At 40.7% G+C, this 20,018-nt stretch overlaps 3 protein-coding genes and 1 pseudogene across 14 annotated transcripts in view; 1 reads left to right on the top strand and 3 right to left on the bottom strand.

Annotated features, from left to right (window-relative positions):
• Smr (nuclear receptor corepressor smrter) overlaps positions 1-12,653 on the bottom strand; it is a 92,903-nt gene extending 80,250 nt beyond the window's left edge. For 5 of the 12 annotated variants that reach the window (XM_083036211.1, XM_083036210.1, XM_083036217.1 and 2 more), the window contains exon 1: positions 1,062-1,424. The gene's annotated coding sequence lies outside the window, so the exon portion shown is untranslated. The other 7 variants (XM_083036204.1, XM_083036205.1, XM_083036206.1 and 4 more) reach the window with 6 other exon arrangements.
• Positions 2,620-2,928, bottom strand: LOC145935119 (uncharacterized; annotated as a pseudogene).
• A 1,408-nt stretch (positions 12,654-14,061) lies between the features above and the next one.
• Mrpl44 (mitochondrial ribosomal protein L44) lies at positions 14,062-16,337 on the bottom strand. The gene is made up of 5 exons (XM_083035891.1): positions 16,002-16,337; positions 15,392-15,755; positions 15,224-15,308; positions 14,739-15,042; positions 14,062-14,535 (listed from the first exon to the last, which is right to left on the bottom strand). Exons 1-5 carry the CDS (start codon positions 16,069-16,071, stop codon positions 14,411-14,413), a joined length of 948 nt encoding a protein of 315 aa, XP_082892017.1. The 5' UTR covers positions 16,072-16,337; the 3' UTR covers positions 14,062-14,410.
• Positions 16,338-16,510: 173 nt separating this feature from the next.
• LOC145934949 (ankyrin repeat and BTB/POZ domain-containing protein 2) overlaps positions 16,511-20,018 on the top strand; it is a 29,063-nt gene continuing 25,555 nt past the window's right edge. Inside the window, exons 1-2 of the mRNA XM_083035872.1 lie at positions 16,511-16,904; positions 17,444-17,740. The gene's annotated coding sequence lies outside the window, so the exon portion shown is untranslated. The remainder of the gene's footprint in view (positions 16,905-17,443; positions 17,741-20,018) is intronic.

Below are 20,018 nucleotides of genomic sequence, written 5' to 3' on the forward strand. Positions count from 1 at the left end.
TTTTATATTTTCACTCGCGTTGTTTAATATAAATATTTTTGCCGAGAATGCATGTTGCACTTTTCGCATAAATCACGATCCAAGGATCGCACTCTGGAAAACTTTACTGATTTCGAGTCACAGGTTTGTACATAAAATTCAATACTTTGAAACACTTTGAACGTGGCAAATAAGAAAATCCGATATTAGGATAAAACTAGACACACGAGTAAAATTTTTACTTTTTTAATAAAGAAAAGATATTTAATTTTATATTATAATAAGTATTAAATTTATAATCGTACACCTGTAACATTATCGGATGTGGCAATCACACAAAGTACTTAAAGATATCTTTCCGGGAGGAATTTCGATCTGCACAAACATGTTTTGTTTGTCACTCGCTTCGAATAAACAATCAAACGATGTTATGCAAAATTGAGAACTCCTAAATAAAAAAAAAAAAAATCGTATCAAACGTACAGTTTTATATAATCGCTGACTTATGTGTGTTATAAACAACTCATTTCTTTCAAATTCTAAATTTGTTTTAAACACAAAATTAATTTTAAACACGTAAATTAATTTTGACACATTTTAACAGATGTCAATTTTTCAAATACAACACTGTTCCGTCATACATATATGCACGATATTAAATGGTACAGATTCCTTCCGGAAAGGGACAAGCGACTCTTCAACGTCGTTTCAGCAACGCTTCACCGTCGCTTCGACGACGAGGCGTCGGATCGCTTCCGGCGCGCTAATTTCCGCGTCTATTCAAGGGTTTCCGCGAATCCAGGAATGAGAAGCGAGTGCAAGCAGATGGCAAAAGAGTTGCAGCTATCGCGATTCGTTGAAAAAAAAAGAGAGCTGCTGTTTTTTTATCTTCCCTTTTACGTCGAATATTTGCCACGCCGCTCGGAGGGATAAAGAGAGAGAGAGAGAGAGAGAGGAGAAAAGAGCGCACAATAGCGTTCTTTTAGAGTCGAAAGATCTCCTCCGCGCGACTTCCTCGCCACCCCTTCCTGGCTCCGCCGAGACGTCGAGAAGAGGCATAATAAAACTCATGATATACGTACACGAGAAATATCCGTCGGCCTAGCGGTCTGCTATCTTCAAGTTCACACGCGGAGCTTGGACCGTCGCACCAAAAGAGATAAAGTGAAAGAGATATATATCCCCTATTAATAGGTCCGTTATTTTCGGGGGCTCTCTCGGAAACTCCGCGGCGGGTTTGCACTGCTGGTCTCTTGAGGCACAAAGATGCGAAGATGCTCGGATCGTCGATCACACGTTAGAATATAATAATACATCACTGAGAAAACACTGAGAGGAAGAGAGAGCAATGACGACGAGAAGACACGTAGATAGGCAGGCACGCAGACGGGTACACGAGGTCGGCGACGAGGGATCGATTCGGAGAGAGATCCGGGAAGTCGAACACGAACCAGAGCTTGATGCACGACGATGTATCAAGGAGAAGAAAAAAAAACTCGGCCGTGATGTAGCGAGGAGCACTCGGTCGGTAATCGCGGCTACTCTTGGGCGCATCCTAGTAAACGACTAGGTTCGACGAGAGAATATACCACGACGAACGGAACAAACAGCACATACGATAAGGATCGGCGTACGACGACGTACACGCGACGAACATACGGACATACGAGAGACAAACGCGGTCACATACTGCGACGCGGCGCGACGCGACGTGACGCGACGCGGCGCATAGCGTTTCGTCGTCGCGGCGTTCTCTCTTCGAGAGAGCTTCGCGGCGACGTTGGGAGAAAATCCGTATTTCACTGTACACGACACGACACTATACCACGTAGTACACGAACGTTTCGTATTTTCGGATGTGCAGGTGCGGCCCCGAACGTAAAAGCTTCACGTTGTCGTCATCATCATCAGCGTCGTCTTTTTTCTTCTTTTTTTTTCCTTTTGTTTCTCTCAACCTTTATCCCGCTTTATCCCGAATGGAAAATAAGCAGGATAAATAGGGAATGAGACAGAGAAAGGGAGAGAGAGAGAAAACTGGGTGGAGGAAAAGGGAGAATGAGAGAAGGAAAGAGAGAAAGAGAGAGCGAACGTATTTGTGGCGGGTAGTTGACGTTACTATGTGTGGGTGCGTGGATGTGCGTGAGAAAGAAAATGAGAGATTACGCACACTCGCGTGATTGCCTAAAAGAGAGGGAACGAGAGAAGCGGAGGAGCGAGAGAGAGAGAGCGAGCGAGAGAGAGAGAGAGAGAGAGAGAGAGAGAGAGAGAGAGAGAGAGAGAGAGAGAGAGAGAGAGAGAGAGAAGGAACGCGAAAAAGAGAGAGACGGATAAACACAAGGACAAAGAGAGACGGAGAAGCGATAGACTCGACAAGAGGAGCATCACGATCCAGGATGAAGCGTTTCGAGAAACGATCTTTCTTTCTTTTAGGCTTCTCCGTACTTAATTTCGTCGCGGTGGAGTCGTTACGAGACGATACCTCCTGCACTCGTTGACGATCGACGACAATCGGCATGTTATAGTTACACGACGATGACGATGACGATGACGACGTGACAACGACGGACGGTGATGAATAATATCCCTCGTCATTCGCGCACTATTAATCTTCCCGAGAGAAAAGGCTTACCCGCGGCAAAACTATTCCCTCGGTATATCGTATTCCCTGGCGGAATGATGACGATGCCGTTCGCCGACGTTAGCGAGCAACCACCACGTCGACGACGACGGTTGCTGCTGCTGCTGCTGTGTTGCGACGAGGACGACGGCGGTGGCGGCGGCGGCGGCGGCGACAGCGACAACGGGCCACCGCGATTAAAAAACACTCGCGTTTTCGCGCACTCGCGACCCGACGTCTCGCTGCTGCGGCACGAAAATCGGCGCGGCCGGTCCACACGGCGTTTTCAGGGCCGCCAGGTTAACGTCACGAAATCCACCGCACACAACCATAGATCCAAACGGCGGACGGACGGACGTAAGGACGGACGGCAGGCTGGCAGGCAGGCAAGGCGGAATCACGGGTGAGGCGGCGGAGGGGAAGGAAGGGGGGAAGAGGAAGAGAGGGCGTCGGGGCGGGCAGCGGCCGCGGGGTGAGGGTAACGGGGCAGCCGGGCGAGAGAGCGACGAGGGACTGCGCGATGGGGGTCGGAGTGGGAGAGCGGGGAGAGGGGGGGAGAGTACCGAGAACGAACGAACAACCGACCGAACGAGGCGACGTAGCAGCTTCGCGCGCGGTCGACTGACTGAAAGAGGGGGGGAGACTGCGCTAGCTCAGGAGCGGCTCTCGCGCTGGCGCCCCCTGGAGCCCCTTTCTCGCGTATATTCGTCTCTCGTCGCGTTTCATTTTCATCGAGAATATTTTTTCGAATCCTCGCCAGGACGATCGATTCCTGGGAATGGCGTCTTCCAGGATCATTAAATCGTTATCTTATGACTTTTTGTAAGGTTGTAAGATTCCGTTGGATCGCTATTTGGCACCGACAGTCACGAGTGCTCATAAAGCGCTCTCTTCGCTACATATCCTGAAAGATCCCCGACTTAAAGCGGATAGATCGAAATGTGCCGGCGCGAGTCGACGAGAAACGACGTCGCCGTCTGGCTGAAATTCTCCGTTACATTATTCGCGGATGTTTAAGGATTTCGAGGAAAGGAAAAGAGCCCTAACTCGTGTGCGCGATACGTCTTTTCGAACCATAGAATATATCGTACCATCTGTCGAAAATTCCTGCCGAAATGCACGCTCGCGCATCTCTTGGATATACTTATATACTTTCACTCGGGCTTCCATTTTCTGTTATTTTCGGTCTGCCGAACGCACTCGTTCCTCTCGCACGTAATAAAACGCACAAAGGGGCCGCTCTCCCATCCATCTCGCATCTTGATTTCCACGCCGAGAAAGAAAAAGAGAGAGATCCGAGAGATTCGTCCCTTTTGTAATTTTCAAGCGTCTGCCGGTTTCGCGATTCAAAAGGAGAATCGTCCGCAGGTATATATCGCGAATTTTATCGGGATATATCCTTCGTCTCGCTCGCTGGACGCGTCTATAACAATCAACGTGAAAACAGACGATCCGTGCGAATAATAATATGCCGAGAAAGCGACGCGTTCGATACAAACGCGAGACTTTGCTCCGTCTGCGCTATTTCTCTTTCATAAACATGTGTCAACTCGGCTGCGTCTACTTCTTGACGAAATTAAAACGATACGATAATAAAGTTTAACAACGTATCTAGATATGTATATACGTTCGTGCGTTTATTTCGCGAGTACAAGATTTATATAGACGTACTTGAAATGGTTCGATTTAACAAATCCTTGACAATTCATTTTTATTTATATATTACTATTATTATTATATACTAGATAAATACAAAAATTCTGTTAATCTAAACGGGGGGTTATTATATAAATGTGCCGTATAATTTATTTCGACATTTACATCCAAGATATTCATTTTAAAGATCAGCGAGAGAATCACGCGACATAATATTCCGTAAATCAAGTACAATCCGCGAAATTCTGGTAAAGGATTATATATTGTAATGGGCAAAGTTTTCTCCGTAATTTTCCGTCGATCGACGTGGTTCTTTGCGTGGGAACGGGCACGTAAAATTGCCGGACCGGCCCTGAGTCGAGAGCACAAGAGCGAACAAGCAGGCCTGCTGCCTCGCTGACGAGCGGGGGAGAGCGAAGGGAAAAGAGGGAAGCGCCAGCGGAGGGGGTAGGCTCGGGGGGCGGGGGAGGGGGGAGAGGGTGTACTGTTGATCCCGGCCGCGCGGAGGGAAGAAAGTTGGAGCGAGATCGAACGAGCGCGCGGAAGCGAGACGGCGCGACACGCCGGGGTTCGCGGCAACGTCGTCGAGCGTCGAGTGCGTGGCAACGTCGGGCCAGGAGGACCCTCACGGACGCCAGGCAATCCACCAACACTCACGGGTGTATACGGAGAACGGCGGACCAGAGAAGGAAAGAATCCCGTTTTGCCGCGCTGGAGAAGATGGAAGAGATGGGGAAAGAGCGAGCGAACACGAGAAAGAGAGAGAGAGGGAAAGAGCGATATGAATAAGCGCGAGGGGGGAAGGTGGAGCGGAGAGAGAGAGAGAGAGAGAGAGAGAGAGAGGAGGTTGTAGAAACAGAGGAAGAGAGAGGGATATATCCTTCGAGCTCTCACACACAGGCTACCAAGTTTTCCGCCCGATCTCTCGAGATTTCAGGAAAGCGTTTGGCGCATTCGGAATGTATATTTATAAATGCGTCGATCGCGCAATTTATTTTTTATTATTTTCTCGTCCGAGACGCACTTTTCTATACGTACATCCTCTGGGATTCTGTCTTCGTCGTCGCGCGCGCGCTTGACGAAGCCGCTTTGTCTCGAGATTACGATAATTTTCTCCGCCTCACAAGACGAGCCGCTGTTCTGAATCGCATGAGAAACGTTCCCACTTACGCGAATCGCGCAAATTACTCTTGCGCGTCGAAATTCTCCTCTCGTTTGTGGCGGGAGACCGAAAAGAAATCATTAAAGATCGATAGAAACTTTAGAGAATACAGGGAATATTTGTTTGCATTACAATTGCTATTTTATTAATTAAAGAAAATTATATCTTTTGCGCTCTATTCCGTATATATCGTCAATGAACTAAAATCCAGTTCACGTGTGTCGATAGCATCTCGGAATTCGAATACTCGGCATCGAACTTATAGCGGTCTGAGAATATTCCGACAAATCCCGACCATTAATACGCAATGAGAGTGACGTCGTATAATACGTCGCGAGTGCATATCGCGACGAGTTCTACAGCCTTTTTACGACCCCGCGCGATCGGACAATGAATAAGTTAAACAAAACAAGTTAGTAGGTCAGACGCCCCGCGCTCTCGCTCGTGTCTTCTCCACCGCGTCCGAAAGTTTCGCGCGATAGAGCGCGGGATAAACACGCGGTTCGTTTGAGAGCGAGCAAAGATGGAGTCGATCGATCGCGAGAGGACAAATTCAGATCGGTCGCGCCAAGAAAGAGAGAGAGAGAGAGAGAGAGAAAGATCCCGATTTCCCCGGAGGAATCTGCGTAAGGAGATTGATTCCTTCTTCGCGCGAATTCTCACGGAACTCGACGAGCGAATTAACGCGATAAGAGCGGTAATGCGTCACGTATATAATGTATAAATGTTGCATTTATATACATATAGGTATATATACACACACACACATGTATTTATCTGAAGTTGTATATGTATATTGTGTATGTAAAATATGTGCTTTGGAGGCGGTGAGATCGGCGCAGCTTTCGTTTGTATATAAACACGCGATTCCGTTACTTCCTATAGATATTTGGAAAGGGAATTTTGAACTCGCGCCGTTTTATCGATTAAACGCCGACGCGTACTTTAATGTCGGCGCACACTGCACAGCGCGAATGCTTCAATGTCACGCACGGGGAATTATTCCCGTAACCATGTAACCGTGCAACTTTTGCGAAAAGGGTTCAAGACACTTGGAAACTGGGGGACATTCTTTTTGAAAAATTGCGCGGGGAAAAGAAGGAGCAGAGTTATGCATTTTTGAGTATTTTTAAAAATATTATTTCTTAATAATGCTTCGATAATGCATATATTTGTATGCATGTGTTTGGTTTAAATAGTTGAGTAGTAAAAAATAGATTAATAATATAAGCACATAAATTGTAATGCTCCATTATTTATACGATATATTATACGATGAGCTAGAATCGCTAGAAAATTTAAATATATATTATATTATATACAAATTTTGTTATATGATAATATTTTTGTTGAAATTGAACGAAATAAATTGGCAACAGATAAATTTACCATGTATATATAATTAAATTCAATGCTGTGCAGTATATTATAATAATACTCGTCTGTATTTTGTATATATAATTTCATATAATAAATAATATATATAATAAAATATATTATATCAATTATCGTACAATTTTCTGCCTAGAAAAGAAACTTTTTAATGATGGAATAAATTTCATAGCCGAAAAGAAATGAGAGAAAACTATACACGCATATACATGGAGCATTTTGCGTACATACACCTCGGCACGAATAACGCAGCCAGACATCTCTTGCACACATGTTTCCCACACATACATACATACACACACACGCATGTGTTTTATTTCGAAACGTTGCGTCGTTCGCGTAAAACACTCTGTCGGCTCCGTCGCCCCAAGAATCGTAGGAAGAGACTTTCCCAGAGACGCGGACAATGCGGTAACGATTGCGGCAAAGTGAGAGCGACGTTCCATCGTGTCCGACGTTATATCGTCCGATCTGAAGACGATCCGAAAGCTACCTCTATCGCGGACAAACGAGGGGTATTTTCGCTGTAATGTGCACTCTTGTAACGTTACAGTACATAGTAGAACCGCGGGACAAAGCGCGAGAGACAACGTGAACACTGTTCGACAGATTACATCCTCTCGGCGCGCGGTAATTCGCGGAGGAAACATTGGGCGAGAGGATATGTGTGTGTTTGCGATTCTCTCTCGATGCAACGCAACATCCGACTCTTCTCTTTCTCTCCGAGAGACTCGCGCCACTTTAAATTGTCAAACTCGCGGACCGAGGAATCGAGGATGTTGGATTTTGCGCTACTCTTTCGCGAATTTGTTGCATCATTCCCGGGGCTTCGCGAACCAAAGATCTTAACGATCGTCAAACTTGAGAGTTCTTGAAGGACAAGGCAAAGTTGAGGAGCCGCGCCCTAAACGCTCGTTTATCTCGACGCCTACTGCGTCTCTCAAGAGTCTCTGGCAAGAATATTAAGTTTCTATACGTTTATATATATTCAATATTGTTTACTATGCGCGCGGTCGAGAGAATTTGACGTGGCCTGATGCATAAACGCATCCGGTCTCTAATAACGTCTCCTCGATTTGCGAGGGAATCCACCATCGTATTAAAGATCGTCAAGAATTTTCTAAAAAGCGCGACCGGGACCGGATCTGTATACGCGATGACGACGGCGTAAAATGCGGGTATTTTAAAACGCATCTCAAGTTTTAGTCGGACGTTTATCTCGAAACCGCTCGCGGTGAGCGAATACGGGCTCCAGTCAGCCCGTAAAACACCCAGCCTCGTATACCGTTTTCTTCTTCCTTCGACTCGGTTTCATTTCAACCTGGCTCGCCTCGGGATCGGCTCGCGCGCGCGAGTCGCGTTCCCAAACCTCTAGTCGAATGGAAAGATCGATGGGTCGCCTTTCCTAGTATCGAGAAGCAATAGCAGAGAGAAGAGGAACTATAAAACAATAGCACTGATTACTGGATGGCGCAAGGGTGTGGCAGCGCCATTGAGTCGTTACACGCAGGAATGGAGAGCTAGTAGGGGAATAATACGAGAGAGAAAGAGAGGAAGAGAGAGGGAGAAAGAGAGCGCGCGCATGTCTGTGTACCACGTGTGTTTGTGTGCGCGCATGGGCGTGCGAGCGAGCGAGCGAGCGCGAGAGGGAGCGGCAGAGGGAGGAAGAAGGTAAGCGAGAGAGAGAGAGAGAGAGAGAGAGGAGACGGCCAGAGACAAGGACGGACGGAGCCTGGTGGAAGTGGAGGTATGGCGGGGAGGTAGGACGCGCGGACGGGGACAAGGATGAACCACCTTAAAGGGGATAGCGTGGATCATAAATAATCAATATTATACCTGCGACCGATATAGAAAAATTTCAGGATGGCATTCAACCGCGTCGTCGAATCCGGCGGAGATGTTGAGCTCGCATCTTTTCGACGATCCGTCGATTTCGACGGCCGAAAATTCGACGAACGAAAGTCTACGCGTACGCATTTATACATGTATAAAGAGTTTGACGTACAAAATATATACAAAAAACCATTTCCCGCGGAAGGATTATATATACGATTCCGGGAATTGATCTATTTTTTTATGGACGTAAAACGCGCGCGTCTAGTACAGGCGGTAAACCGACGGATTTAATAACCGCAATTCGCAATCTATACGATTCGAAATTGCGTACGCAGTTTGCGATATCTCCATCCCAAGAGAGAAAGAGAAAGAGAGAGAGAGAGAAGAGGGGAGGGGGGTGGGAGAGACAGAGAGAGAGAACGGATACGTGGTACACCTGCTATTTTTATTAAATTACTGTGTGCAGATGCATGTAACCTAATAGCAACAAGCTACGATCATAGATCTGAAAATAGGGGGTCAATGAAAAAACGATTTTCCGATTATCCATGTATCTGTATATAATTTTGACTTGATTTTACAATTAATACCGATCACAATACAAGTTTTCTTTTTATTTTTTTTTTCAATTATACGCGAAATGTAGATATTTTCGAAATAATATAGATGATTTAAATTTAAATTTAAATATTTTGCAAGATTAAATATTTTTGAAATCTCGTAAAAGTTTTTACAACGAAGGAGAGAAGAAAGAGCGAGCGTAATATAAAAAGTATTTTTATAGCTTGTATTATTATCAGAGGAGAGAATACAATACTGATATTATTTCCAAGATAATACATTTTTCTAAATAATGTTCCTCGAGATTTTTTTTCGAAACGCTTCGTCCCTCAATCTGTTACTGCACGTATGACTGCGTTCGCAATTTGACACGCGCGCAATTTTACTCGAAATGACGGATCGTCTCGAAATGCCGCCGCGTGAAAATTTACACGCGATCACATAGAACGTAGAATAATAAAGCGCGAGGAATAAAGTTGGTAAAATGTTGCCAGATATATAAACGCAACGAAGACGTTCGTTCCTCCTCGCGTTACGCGCGACGATCCCGTCGCGACGAATAACATTTACACATTGAAAATATCAAAGTACGTGAAACGAGCGCGTTGTTGTTTCATTTTCTTTCTGTTGTTAGAAATAGGAGGCGATGTATCATAAAGTCTCGCGCTCGCGCACGACGAATGCGTTTTATGTGTCGCTCGGTCTACCAGCAATATATAGCGTTTCCCGTTAGCGATGTAACATTTCCCGTTCGCCGCGGAATATTACTTTCCGCATTTACGATCGTGCATTAGGCGCATTTTTAGACGGAGAAGATATCGACGTGATGTCTCGAAAAAAACAAACGGAGCAATTTTTATTAAATAAGTAAATAAATAAATAAAAGAATACAACAATCGAACTAGAGATATGTATACCTGTTTCCTGTTTCGCTGTCGCAGTTGTGGGATTTAAAATAATTTAAAAAAGGCTTATATTTCAGCAGTTTATAGTTGAGCGTCCAATAGCGCGACTAATAAACGAGAGACGGAGCCAAAAATTGCCGCATCAGGCACGGTATGACTCATTTAAATGACAATTGTCGGCTCTCTTCGGGACAATTTGCGGATCGATGACCATCCCAGACGCTTTCAGACCCCGACAATTTCGCAAATTCCGTCGTTAAAAGTGCAAGGACCGAGCGACGCGAAAGTGACACCGCGAGCTGGCCGTTTCCATTATTCGCGCAATCGATCCTGCGACTACTCTGCGTTCGCCATTGGCGTGAGATACCGCTAGAAAATACGACGACGATCTTTTTTACGACGATGGTGCTTATCAAGGCGTGACTTGTGCGCGGACGCGCGTGCTGTACTCTTGCACGCGCCGAGCGATTTTTTTCTTATTTACGTGCTGCGAAGGAAGAGAGATTGCGGCGTGAAAAGCGAGTAAGCATGAGAAACTGATGATTTTTTTCAAAAATATTTGCAGCGATCAGAGAATCGGCGACGAGGAGATATTTTTTAAAATTATTCTAGACGAGGAAATATTTAATTTTCAACCGAGTTGCTTCCACTCGAGTTTGGAACAGAATTATGTGTATTTACGTATATATCCTTTAGGAAATAAACATACGCGGACAGTCTTCGAGAAATGACGCAACAGATTCGCATTTGCAATTGAATAACTTTTGAAATAAAAATGATTGTCGTTTTATATAAACTTTCTCTCTTCCATGAATTAAAATTGTTCGATTTCTCACGAGTTATTCTCCGACAAATTATATTTATTGGCAATTTTTATTAAATCGAATTTATAGTCGCTTTAATCAATCAATTTGATCGATCAATTTTAATTGAAAACGCGTATCATATGTGTGGAAAATTTTGAAGTTATACGATACGGAGAAATTCCTGACTGATATATATTCACTTTGAAAGGCTATTATGGAAAATAATTTTAGCACTTGTTAAAGTTTTCGAGAAAGGTGAAGAGAATATAATATATTAACGTCGAATAAAGTTTTCAATAATATGGAAACAAGAAAAATGTTATCTGATAATAAATCGTGGATATTAAAATGTTGAAAATTCATGAAAAAAAGAAAATCTCTCGTATCGATTTCTTCGACGGGTTTCCTTTATTCGATTTCGATGCCATCGTGTGGCTGGCCTCGATACATCTTTGTCATTTAATAAACGGCCATTGCATCTGGCGACAGTTAAACATCGTTCGTCGCATATGCGTTACGAACATTAGGCAGCTGAATAGTTAGTTCCATTAGTTGCGTCATTTCCACAAGAGCATTGGCATCGTCATCGTTAAAGGTATATAACTGATGTAGCGATGTAAGCCGCTACGAGTTCGCGGAAATCCATTTTCGGAGCCATCTGCCAGAAATTGTCGTACTCAAACTTTGATTGTTACTTGGCGTGCAGAATCTCCTTTCATCCTCGTAACCACATCCGCATGAGATATACGAAATTCAACGATTCGCGTTATAATCGGTATCGAACACTCTCGACGATTCAGCGATTCGGGAAAGAATGAGAATACATTTCGAAAGAGGAAACTAATGCGCTAAACACATATAAGCATATATACATATATTTCTTTTTCCAATATTGAATACTAAGAAAAGCTTCATTAATATTCACGCGAGGTGTGCGGCTTTTATTATATATATGCATTTTGCAAAGTGTAAAGAGATGTAGAAAATATGAATGGAATTTTTTGACAAAATTATTCACACGCCGTTAGAATTTTAATAAATTGAATTCTCGGCGTAATAACTATACGAGAGGTTGCGTGTTTTTATTATCGCGAGTAAATATAGAAATTATTTTTTATTTAACATTTAAATAAAAATGAATTTTCAACTCTTTGAAATAAAATTGTTGAAAAAAAGTCGGGATTGTACCTAAGCAAGTTTCTAAGTATCGTGCAGGGCAAACTTGACTTTCTGGTTCTCAAGTAGAAAAGACCCTAATCGTCGATAAGATCGCATGATCCGAAGCTCGACCGGAGAGGTTTCGGCGCAACATGCATTTGCAATGCGCGTGTTTTCCCTTCGACTAAGATCAGGTAGAGTGGAAACTCACATAAAGATATATAAAACGCCGACTCTCTCGTCGTCGTTGATGCTCTCTCGCGAGATAAGTCGGAAAGAATCGTAGTCCACGATTTTCATCAGACTACGCGGACGATCATAAAAGGATTTCATTGGCTATATAATCAATGATCGAAGCGTGCAAATAAGACTTGAAGACTATAACGAAATAAACATATTCTCAAATAATTCGACTCACATTTCGACGATTCTTCTTCCCCGGTCTCGGCGTACTCCGCATTCCTCACCATTTTTCCTGTAGAAAAGCAACCTCTGCGTCGGGAATTGTCCTCGTAGAAGAAGCTTCGAAACGCGAGAATCGCGAGAGCTTCTTCTTCTTCTTTTTCTTATTGGCTCCTACACGATCGCGTTACACGGCCATCAACTGATGGAAAAGAGTATCATATTGCATTGAGGCGGGAAAATATGAATAGATAAAAAGGAGTATGATGGAGGAAGGGAAAAAAAAAAAAAAATCGCGAGAGCTTATTCGCGCGCGAATAAAACCGATGCTCCTCCGTTTCAGCGTCGCCACTTTTTTCAAGGCCCACTTATTATCGGAGGGCCTTGTTCACTCTGAAGTCGCCGATGTTTAAGAATCGGGCACTACACTTCACCATGTTTCATATCTCACTGAATATTCACCGAATACGACGAAGAAATCGCGGAGATCGCGCGGGAGCTTCGTCCATTGTTTATTGTCGAACGCGTATTTCGGAGACGCGAAAGTATCGCGTCCTCGTAAAAAAACTCGCGGCGTGCGCCAACTTTCGGTGGCTCGAGTCCCAAGTCCGAGCTGTGACGTCACGCGATCTTTCGAAGGAACGAACGTTGATGAGCGAGACTCGCGGCCGACGAGATCAATTTCGCGCGCGCGATCACGATCCGATGTATATAGCCTAGTCTACAATGGCAGTAAGCAGTAAGCAGTATGAAATGGGAATTGCCCATTTCGTTACTCCCGGTCTTTACATCCACTAAAAACAGTATACAATGGCAATAACAAGGCTGTAGGAATAGAGAGTATACTGTTTTTAGTGGATGTAAAGACCGGGAGTAACGAAATGGGCAATTCCCATTTCATACTGCTTACTGCTTACTCTATACTGCTTACTGCCATTGTAGACTAGGCTTATGATAATTAACGACGTGAAGGCGCTAATTAATATTTTTTCCCAATTTTCGTCTCGTACTTTCGTGGACCGGCGATGCACGCGACCGTTTATCACGAACAATAATTGTATCAGAGGGCAGCACTAGAGTGTGTTCGAAAATACGTTCACCTAGGGTGAAGCGCTCGATTGACCAATCAGGACACAGAGATTCTCGGTCTCCGATTGGTCGGTCATATTCTGCACTTTGACGGACAGATTTTCGAACGCAACTCTTTGTCGGTTTCTTTCGACGTGATATATAATACAGCGCCATTTACGAATCGCTCGAGTTATCCATTCGTGAGTGAGTTACTTTATTAATTGGTGTTGCGTCTGTATGTGTGTGATATTTGTACTGTATTTATATTTATTGAGATGTTCTATTTGATGAAACGCGAGCATTATTTCGATTATTATAATATATCAAACGTCTATTAAGCTAGTCTCATCGTGTCGATGATTCGTGTGTAATTTGTTGATTGAATCTATTCTTTCGAGCTGTATTTTCTAAGCATAATTTTCCCTTCTCTTACATCGTTTTACTTCGAGTATAAAAAATATATAATACGGTGCAATTAATAGGAAGGGACGAATCTATGTAAAAAGAGATAGAGTGTCAAAGACAGAAAGGTATCGCTATATATTGTTTTCAGAATAATATTGAAGGAGAACTCTCCATCCTCTTCTCTCCGAAATCATAATATTGTTATTCCTTTATTCATTATTTATTATATCCATTTCTCATCATTATTCATCCTTTATTCATTATATTCATTTATTATATTATATTCATCAATTAATCCTTTGTTCATAATATTGTGTATTTGTATGTAAAACACGAATCTTTAAATTAAAATTGTCGGACAGAGCTCTCCTTCAGTACTACAAATACTCTTATGTTATTGTACTAAATATTTTCTTTTTTTCCCTAACAATTAGAGAATTAAAGATTACGTTTCTTTCTTTTACGAGAATATATTTATCGTTTTGTCGATTCTGATTGGTTTACTAGAATCTAATAAACCAAACATTCGGCTTAAAACATTTGTGGCAGCTACATTCTTAGCTTCGTGGACAGTTTGTCCAAATCCTAAAATATATATATATATAAAAGAAATAGATGTTGAATTAAGGCTACGGTCAAGACTGCGCTACAAATGCTTCGAAACATCATTCTATCTTTGTTCTACATTCCAGGAGAATAAAGATAGAATGATGTTGCGAGCGCATTCTTGACCACAGCCTTAATTAAATAAAATGTATGAAATAAAATTATATCTCATTAACATTTACCTGAACCAAGGAACTCTTTGTCAGAATACATTGCTACATGATATACGACTAGAAGCGTATTTTGTCCTGCTTGCCCGATAAGCCTCGATTCGGCGGGCGATCTGTTTTGTTTTTGTAGGACATCATTTAAAATTTCGATTGGTTGAGCTGGATTCCAGATTTCTGTTAAATCTTTCTCAGCTAGTATTACAAGTAGGAAATCTTTAACGAAATTTGCCGCGTGATTGGCGTCTACACTTTCTGCAAGTGCCGCAACAAGTGCAAGGAAAGTGTCGGCTAAAGTTTTCTTTGCTACTGGATGTTCCTAAAATATTAATTGAGAAATGATAATTTATAAATATGTTATTTGTTATTTGCAACACGTTCAAATTATAATTATATAATACATAATTTTTGTCAATAGATATATATCATGCACTAAATTTTTATTTATTTATATTTTTATTAATCTGAAGAACTCATACTTTTTGAATATTCATACTTACTTCAGTTAGGATAATATCTTTCGTACCGATATGAGAAGATGCCTTAGCAAGAATTTCCTCAGAAAGAAGATAATCATGTAATAAACTGGAATATAATTAATTTTTTATCATTTAATAAGAATATGAAATTTATCTAATTTATATAATTTAAATCTGAATCATACATACAATATGATATTCTCTGGTAGACGAGGTAAAGCTTGAGTTAAATAATTTTGCACAATTTCTGAGGTAAGCTTCTCGCCTTTCATAATTAGATCTGTGTTATCCTGTATATCAAGCTTAGGCTCTTCTATTCCCATTTCTCTCTGTCGTTGCTCTTCTCGAATAACATATGATCTATGAGTAAAAGCTTGCTCCAATTTTTCAATATCGAATTTTTCGGTTAGTCTTGTATTAAATGCATAAATCTCTGCGGATCTATTCCAATCTAGGAAAGTATTACGCTTTGGTTCCTGCTGAGGTATCTTCTTCTTGCGATTAGTTATTTCTATATGCGTCGCAGCCACCCATCTTTTAATACATCTCTGCCCTGTACACACAAAATTATACAGATAAATTTTATATAACAAAATATCATTATTCCATACCATTTCAATGAGATCGCACAACTATATAATAGGTGCTTTCCAACAAGGACACAGTGCGACGCAGAGTATCATTTTATCTTTGTTGTTCACCAGCATTATAAGAAGATAGAATGATACTTGATGGTACTCTGTGTAACACTATCTCCTTGTTGTAAAGCACCAAATGTGTTGTAAGAAGCAAGTCTAACCTTGGTAATTTACAGAGCGTACTCCTTTATTTAAGATAATAGTTTTAACACACGAACGTAAGACATTCATATTAGAATGATAATAGTTATTTAATTAAATTGTTTCAGAGAAACTGTTCAATAACAGTCAACAGATATCTTGGGCAAAATAATTTACGGCTCGACACGCCAGCCTATTATTTATTAGGTTATAAACACACACAAACTGGCGGTAAAAATTTCGGCCGAGCTTCTTCTACCAGCAGTAGACGGTAAATTTATTTTTCTTTTATTTCTTATTCGTTTTTTTCCACCTGCATCAATTCCCCCGTAATTAGCAATTTATTTATTTATTTATTTATATATCTATGATCGATCATTTCTATGGACATGGAGCCTTCATCGTCGAGATAGTTTCAAAGACGCCCGTCAGGTGGCGATGACGCGATTTTTCTCCACAATCGCGCGAGTTTTTTTTTTTGTTTTCCTCCGACGATTTCTCTGGACCACGAAAGAGCGGTTGGATCGGGATGCTGCATAAACGCGGCAACTGTGTTGGCAGTAATTGACAGCTGCCGAAAAGCTGCGGCGGTGGAGACTCGGTCGGGATCGGACGTGAGTACGCGATCGCGAGACGCGCGATTAGGGAGGAAAATCGGCGCGAATATACACGTACGTGATATCTCAACGCGAGAGTTTCGAATCGCTGGGAGCGATAGACAATCGGTCGCCTTCGTCGAATCCTATCTCCTATCGGATCCTGTCGGCGCTCGGCGGGGCGAAGATCTGCGCTGATTGTTGTGTGCACGAAAGGAAGAAAGAGAGAGAGAGAGAGAGAGAGAAAGAGGGAGACCTTTTTAAAGGCCCGGGCGTGTTTACAGTTCCACGCGGCGGTTGACTGACGCGCTGCGCATCTCTCGAAAGGTTTGTCCCTTTGGCCTTTTTTTTTCCTCGTTTGTACTTTAAATACGTAAGGAAAGAAATATCTGAGAGACGCTGGTTAAACGAAGAGAGACAATTTTGCGCTTAGTTGCAAAAGAATCGATCTTCGAATCTTTAAGTTTGAAAATTGCAACGTTTAAATTGGATTTATCACGTTTTTTTAAATGGTTAACGGAATTTTGTATGGAGAAAATGAGGAAACACATGTAGAAACTTCCGTGTTAGCGAGAACAGATGGTTGTTTGGATCTTGAAAATAGAGAAATTAGTCTTCCACATTGATTAAACATAAAAAGCTAATAATATAAGTAACGTAATTATATTATTAATTATTTGACTTTAATTTTGATTCAAAGTTTAATTAATAAATTTTCGAATATTGAAATTTTTGCAAGATACGACTTGAAACTTTACAAGAAGCAATGGTAATTTTCGTGTGTTTATATATATATTTTTGAGTTTCTATATATACTTCATGTATTTTAATAATTGTAAAAATAAAGTGTATGTGTATTTTTTTAGGAAAAGCTATAATAGGAGAAAAGGTATCTTTTTCGACCTGTTTCTGATCATCGTAAGAAGAGGAAGCCAAGCAGCTTGCAAGCAGATATTGATATAGTGCAGCTAAGAAAAACACGCCTGTTGCTTTTGATGGTAGTAAAAAAACGGTGCAAGTGAGAAGACGAAAATTTGCTGGAGAACGTGGTGAGCTCTCGTTTGCAAGAGCGGCAAGAACTTTGGCCTTTCTTCGGCTTCCCAGATATGTGCCCGACGGCGCGAGGACGTGCCCCTTTCTGTCAACGCGTTGAACGACTTTTGGTAAGCCTCATCTTCTGCCACGTTTTATTCGCAATCGAGGACAGATGGATGGACTAACGACTTTGGTCGTTTCAAGCCCATCGATCATAAATTCTAAATCGTTTGTCTAAGGGGAATGTAATTGTAATAATAAACATCATCATACACACACACATATACACACAATTAATATATTATTCGCACACTTTATTCTTTTTTTCGAGAGACGTGCCTCTCTTTCTATAAGAAAATCCCTTCTCATCGTCTTCTATAAAAAATCATACATATACATTTGCTTTAATTTAAATGCCAAAAACGCAATTGACTATTGCTTTCAAAATATTGAAACTAATTGTAAGTAAGTTAATCAGAAGTCATTGAGTCTCTCTCTCTCTCTCTCTCTCTCTCTCTCTCTCTCTCTCTCTCTCTCTCTGAAGAAGTTGTTAAAGATATAGAAAAATACAATTAAAAATATATAATTATACTAAAAGTAAATATATTTTTTAATCAAGTGTTTCGATTGAAATAGAAATCTACATAGTATTAGAGAATGTTAAGTCGTCTCTCTTTCATCTCTCTTCTGTCTTTTAAATTTTACTTAACATTTAGATGCTTATAGATCTTGAACCGTTAGGATTGTTAAGAGCATAGTTCCTTTAGTATTTACTTTCAGATATATCAAATGTTATAGTTTAAATATCTCTCTTTTTTTGTAAAAAAAGTTGGAAAGACAGTCAATTCCCGATAAAGTTATTACCTTTATAGAAATCGATTCTTGTGTGTGTATGTTTTGTTTCGATAAAGTAAGAGCAACGCGACGGATACGAGCATCAACAATGCATTATTCCCATAAAATCTCGCGATCGAATAAAATTCCATGATACCGATGAGATTGTATCAAATGTCATGTGACTTCTCGCGAAGAGAGAAAAAAAAGAGAGAGCAACAAAGCGAAATATGTAGATTTCATTCGAGGGGACAAGATGAGTGCGGATTCTTGCGAGAGACGCTAGGAAGGATAGGATAGAGTGGAAGAAGAGAGGAAAACAAGAAGAGTAAGAAAAAAAGTGCTATGGAGAGAGATGAAGGAAAGAGGTGCGGAGGGAATATCGGGAAGCTGGCACGAGGAGAGCAGAGAGAAAGAAAGAGAGAAAGAGAGAGAGCTCGATGTGTAAGGTATAGGCTTTAGTTTGGGCAGAGCCCTGTTGGAATGCGGCGGTCGCGGGGCGGACGACCGCGTGTACGCTGCTTACACCATGCCACGCATATATACGTACATGTGTATTCAATGCCACGTATAGGTTTCTACGTACGGGTTTCAACGCCGCGTCAAGAGTATTATGCGCCCCGATCGTATACTTTTGTCCGAGCCACTCACACGTTTGCACTCAGCTGTTTAAATCCTTCCTAATGCTTTAACTCTTTGCAAACAAAAAGAAAAGAATGGTGTAAATGGGGAACTTCTGTAAAGTTAGTATCTTATTTTTGAGTTAGTATCTTATATTCGGGAAAAAAGTCTATATATATATCAAACTTAAATATAATATATTATGTAATATTTAAAATATAATATAAACTCAATTATACTTATACAACAAAATGTGTACATATATGTTTTCAATCTTGTGTATAATCCTCTGTATATACAGCAAAAATTTTTTTGCATCGTTTTTTTTAGAAAAAATAAAATTAAAGAATTGAAAAAAAATTGTCATAATATAATCATGTATAAATTTATATATGATATTATATATAGGTAATCATAAAAGTGTATTTTTTCACTTTTTAAAAAATACGATAATTATTTAATCTTTTAATTATTTTTTAATCATTTTTATTATTTTAGTATATACGGACAGAGATTATACAAGAGAAAACATTATATATAAACAAATTTTATATATAATGTTTTCTCTTGTATAATCTCTGTCCGTATATACTAAAATAATAAAAATGATTAAAAAATAATTAAAAGATTAAATAATTATCGTATTTTTTAAAAAGTGAAAAAATACACTTTTATGATTACCTATATATAATATCATATATAAATTTATACATGATTATATTATGACAATTTTTTTTCAATTCTTTAATTTTATTTTTTCTAAAAAAAACGATGCAAAAAAATTTTTGCTGTATATACAGAGGATTATACACAAGATTGAAAACATATATGTACACATTTTGTTGTATAAGTATAATTGAGTTTAAATTTTATATACATATAATAATACATTTATATATTCAATTATATATTCAATTAAATATATATGAACTTTTTTCTTAGGATATAGAA

This window comes from Prenolepis imparis, unplaced genomic scaffold (assembly GCF_030444845.1).
Source record: "Prenolepis imparis isolate NDT839.2.m4 unplaced genomic scaffold, iyPreImpa1.0 SCAF_4, whole genome shotgun sequence".
In the NCBI taxonomy this organism is placed as follows: domain Eukaryota; kingdom Metazoa; phylum Arthropoda; class Insecta; order Hymenoptera; family Formicidae; genus Prenolepis; species Prenolepis imparis.

What these genes read in the sequence shown, in the direction of transcription:
- Mrpl44 (XM_083035891.1), bottom strand. Translation starts at nt 16,071, where the DNA reads ATGAATGTCTTACGTTCGTGTGTTAAAACTATTATCTTAAATAAAGGA. An exon ending in ACGCTCTGTAAATTACCAAG is followed by an intron (nt 15,756 to 16,001) that starts GTTAGACTTGCT and finishes TTGTGTGTACAG; the next exon opens with GGCAGAGATGTATTAAAAGA. An exon ending in CAAAGAGTTCCTTGGTTCAG is followed by an intron (nt 14,536 to 14,738) that starts GTAAATGTTAAT and finishes TATATATTTTAG; the next exon opens with GATTTGGACAAACTGTCCAC.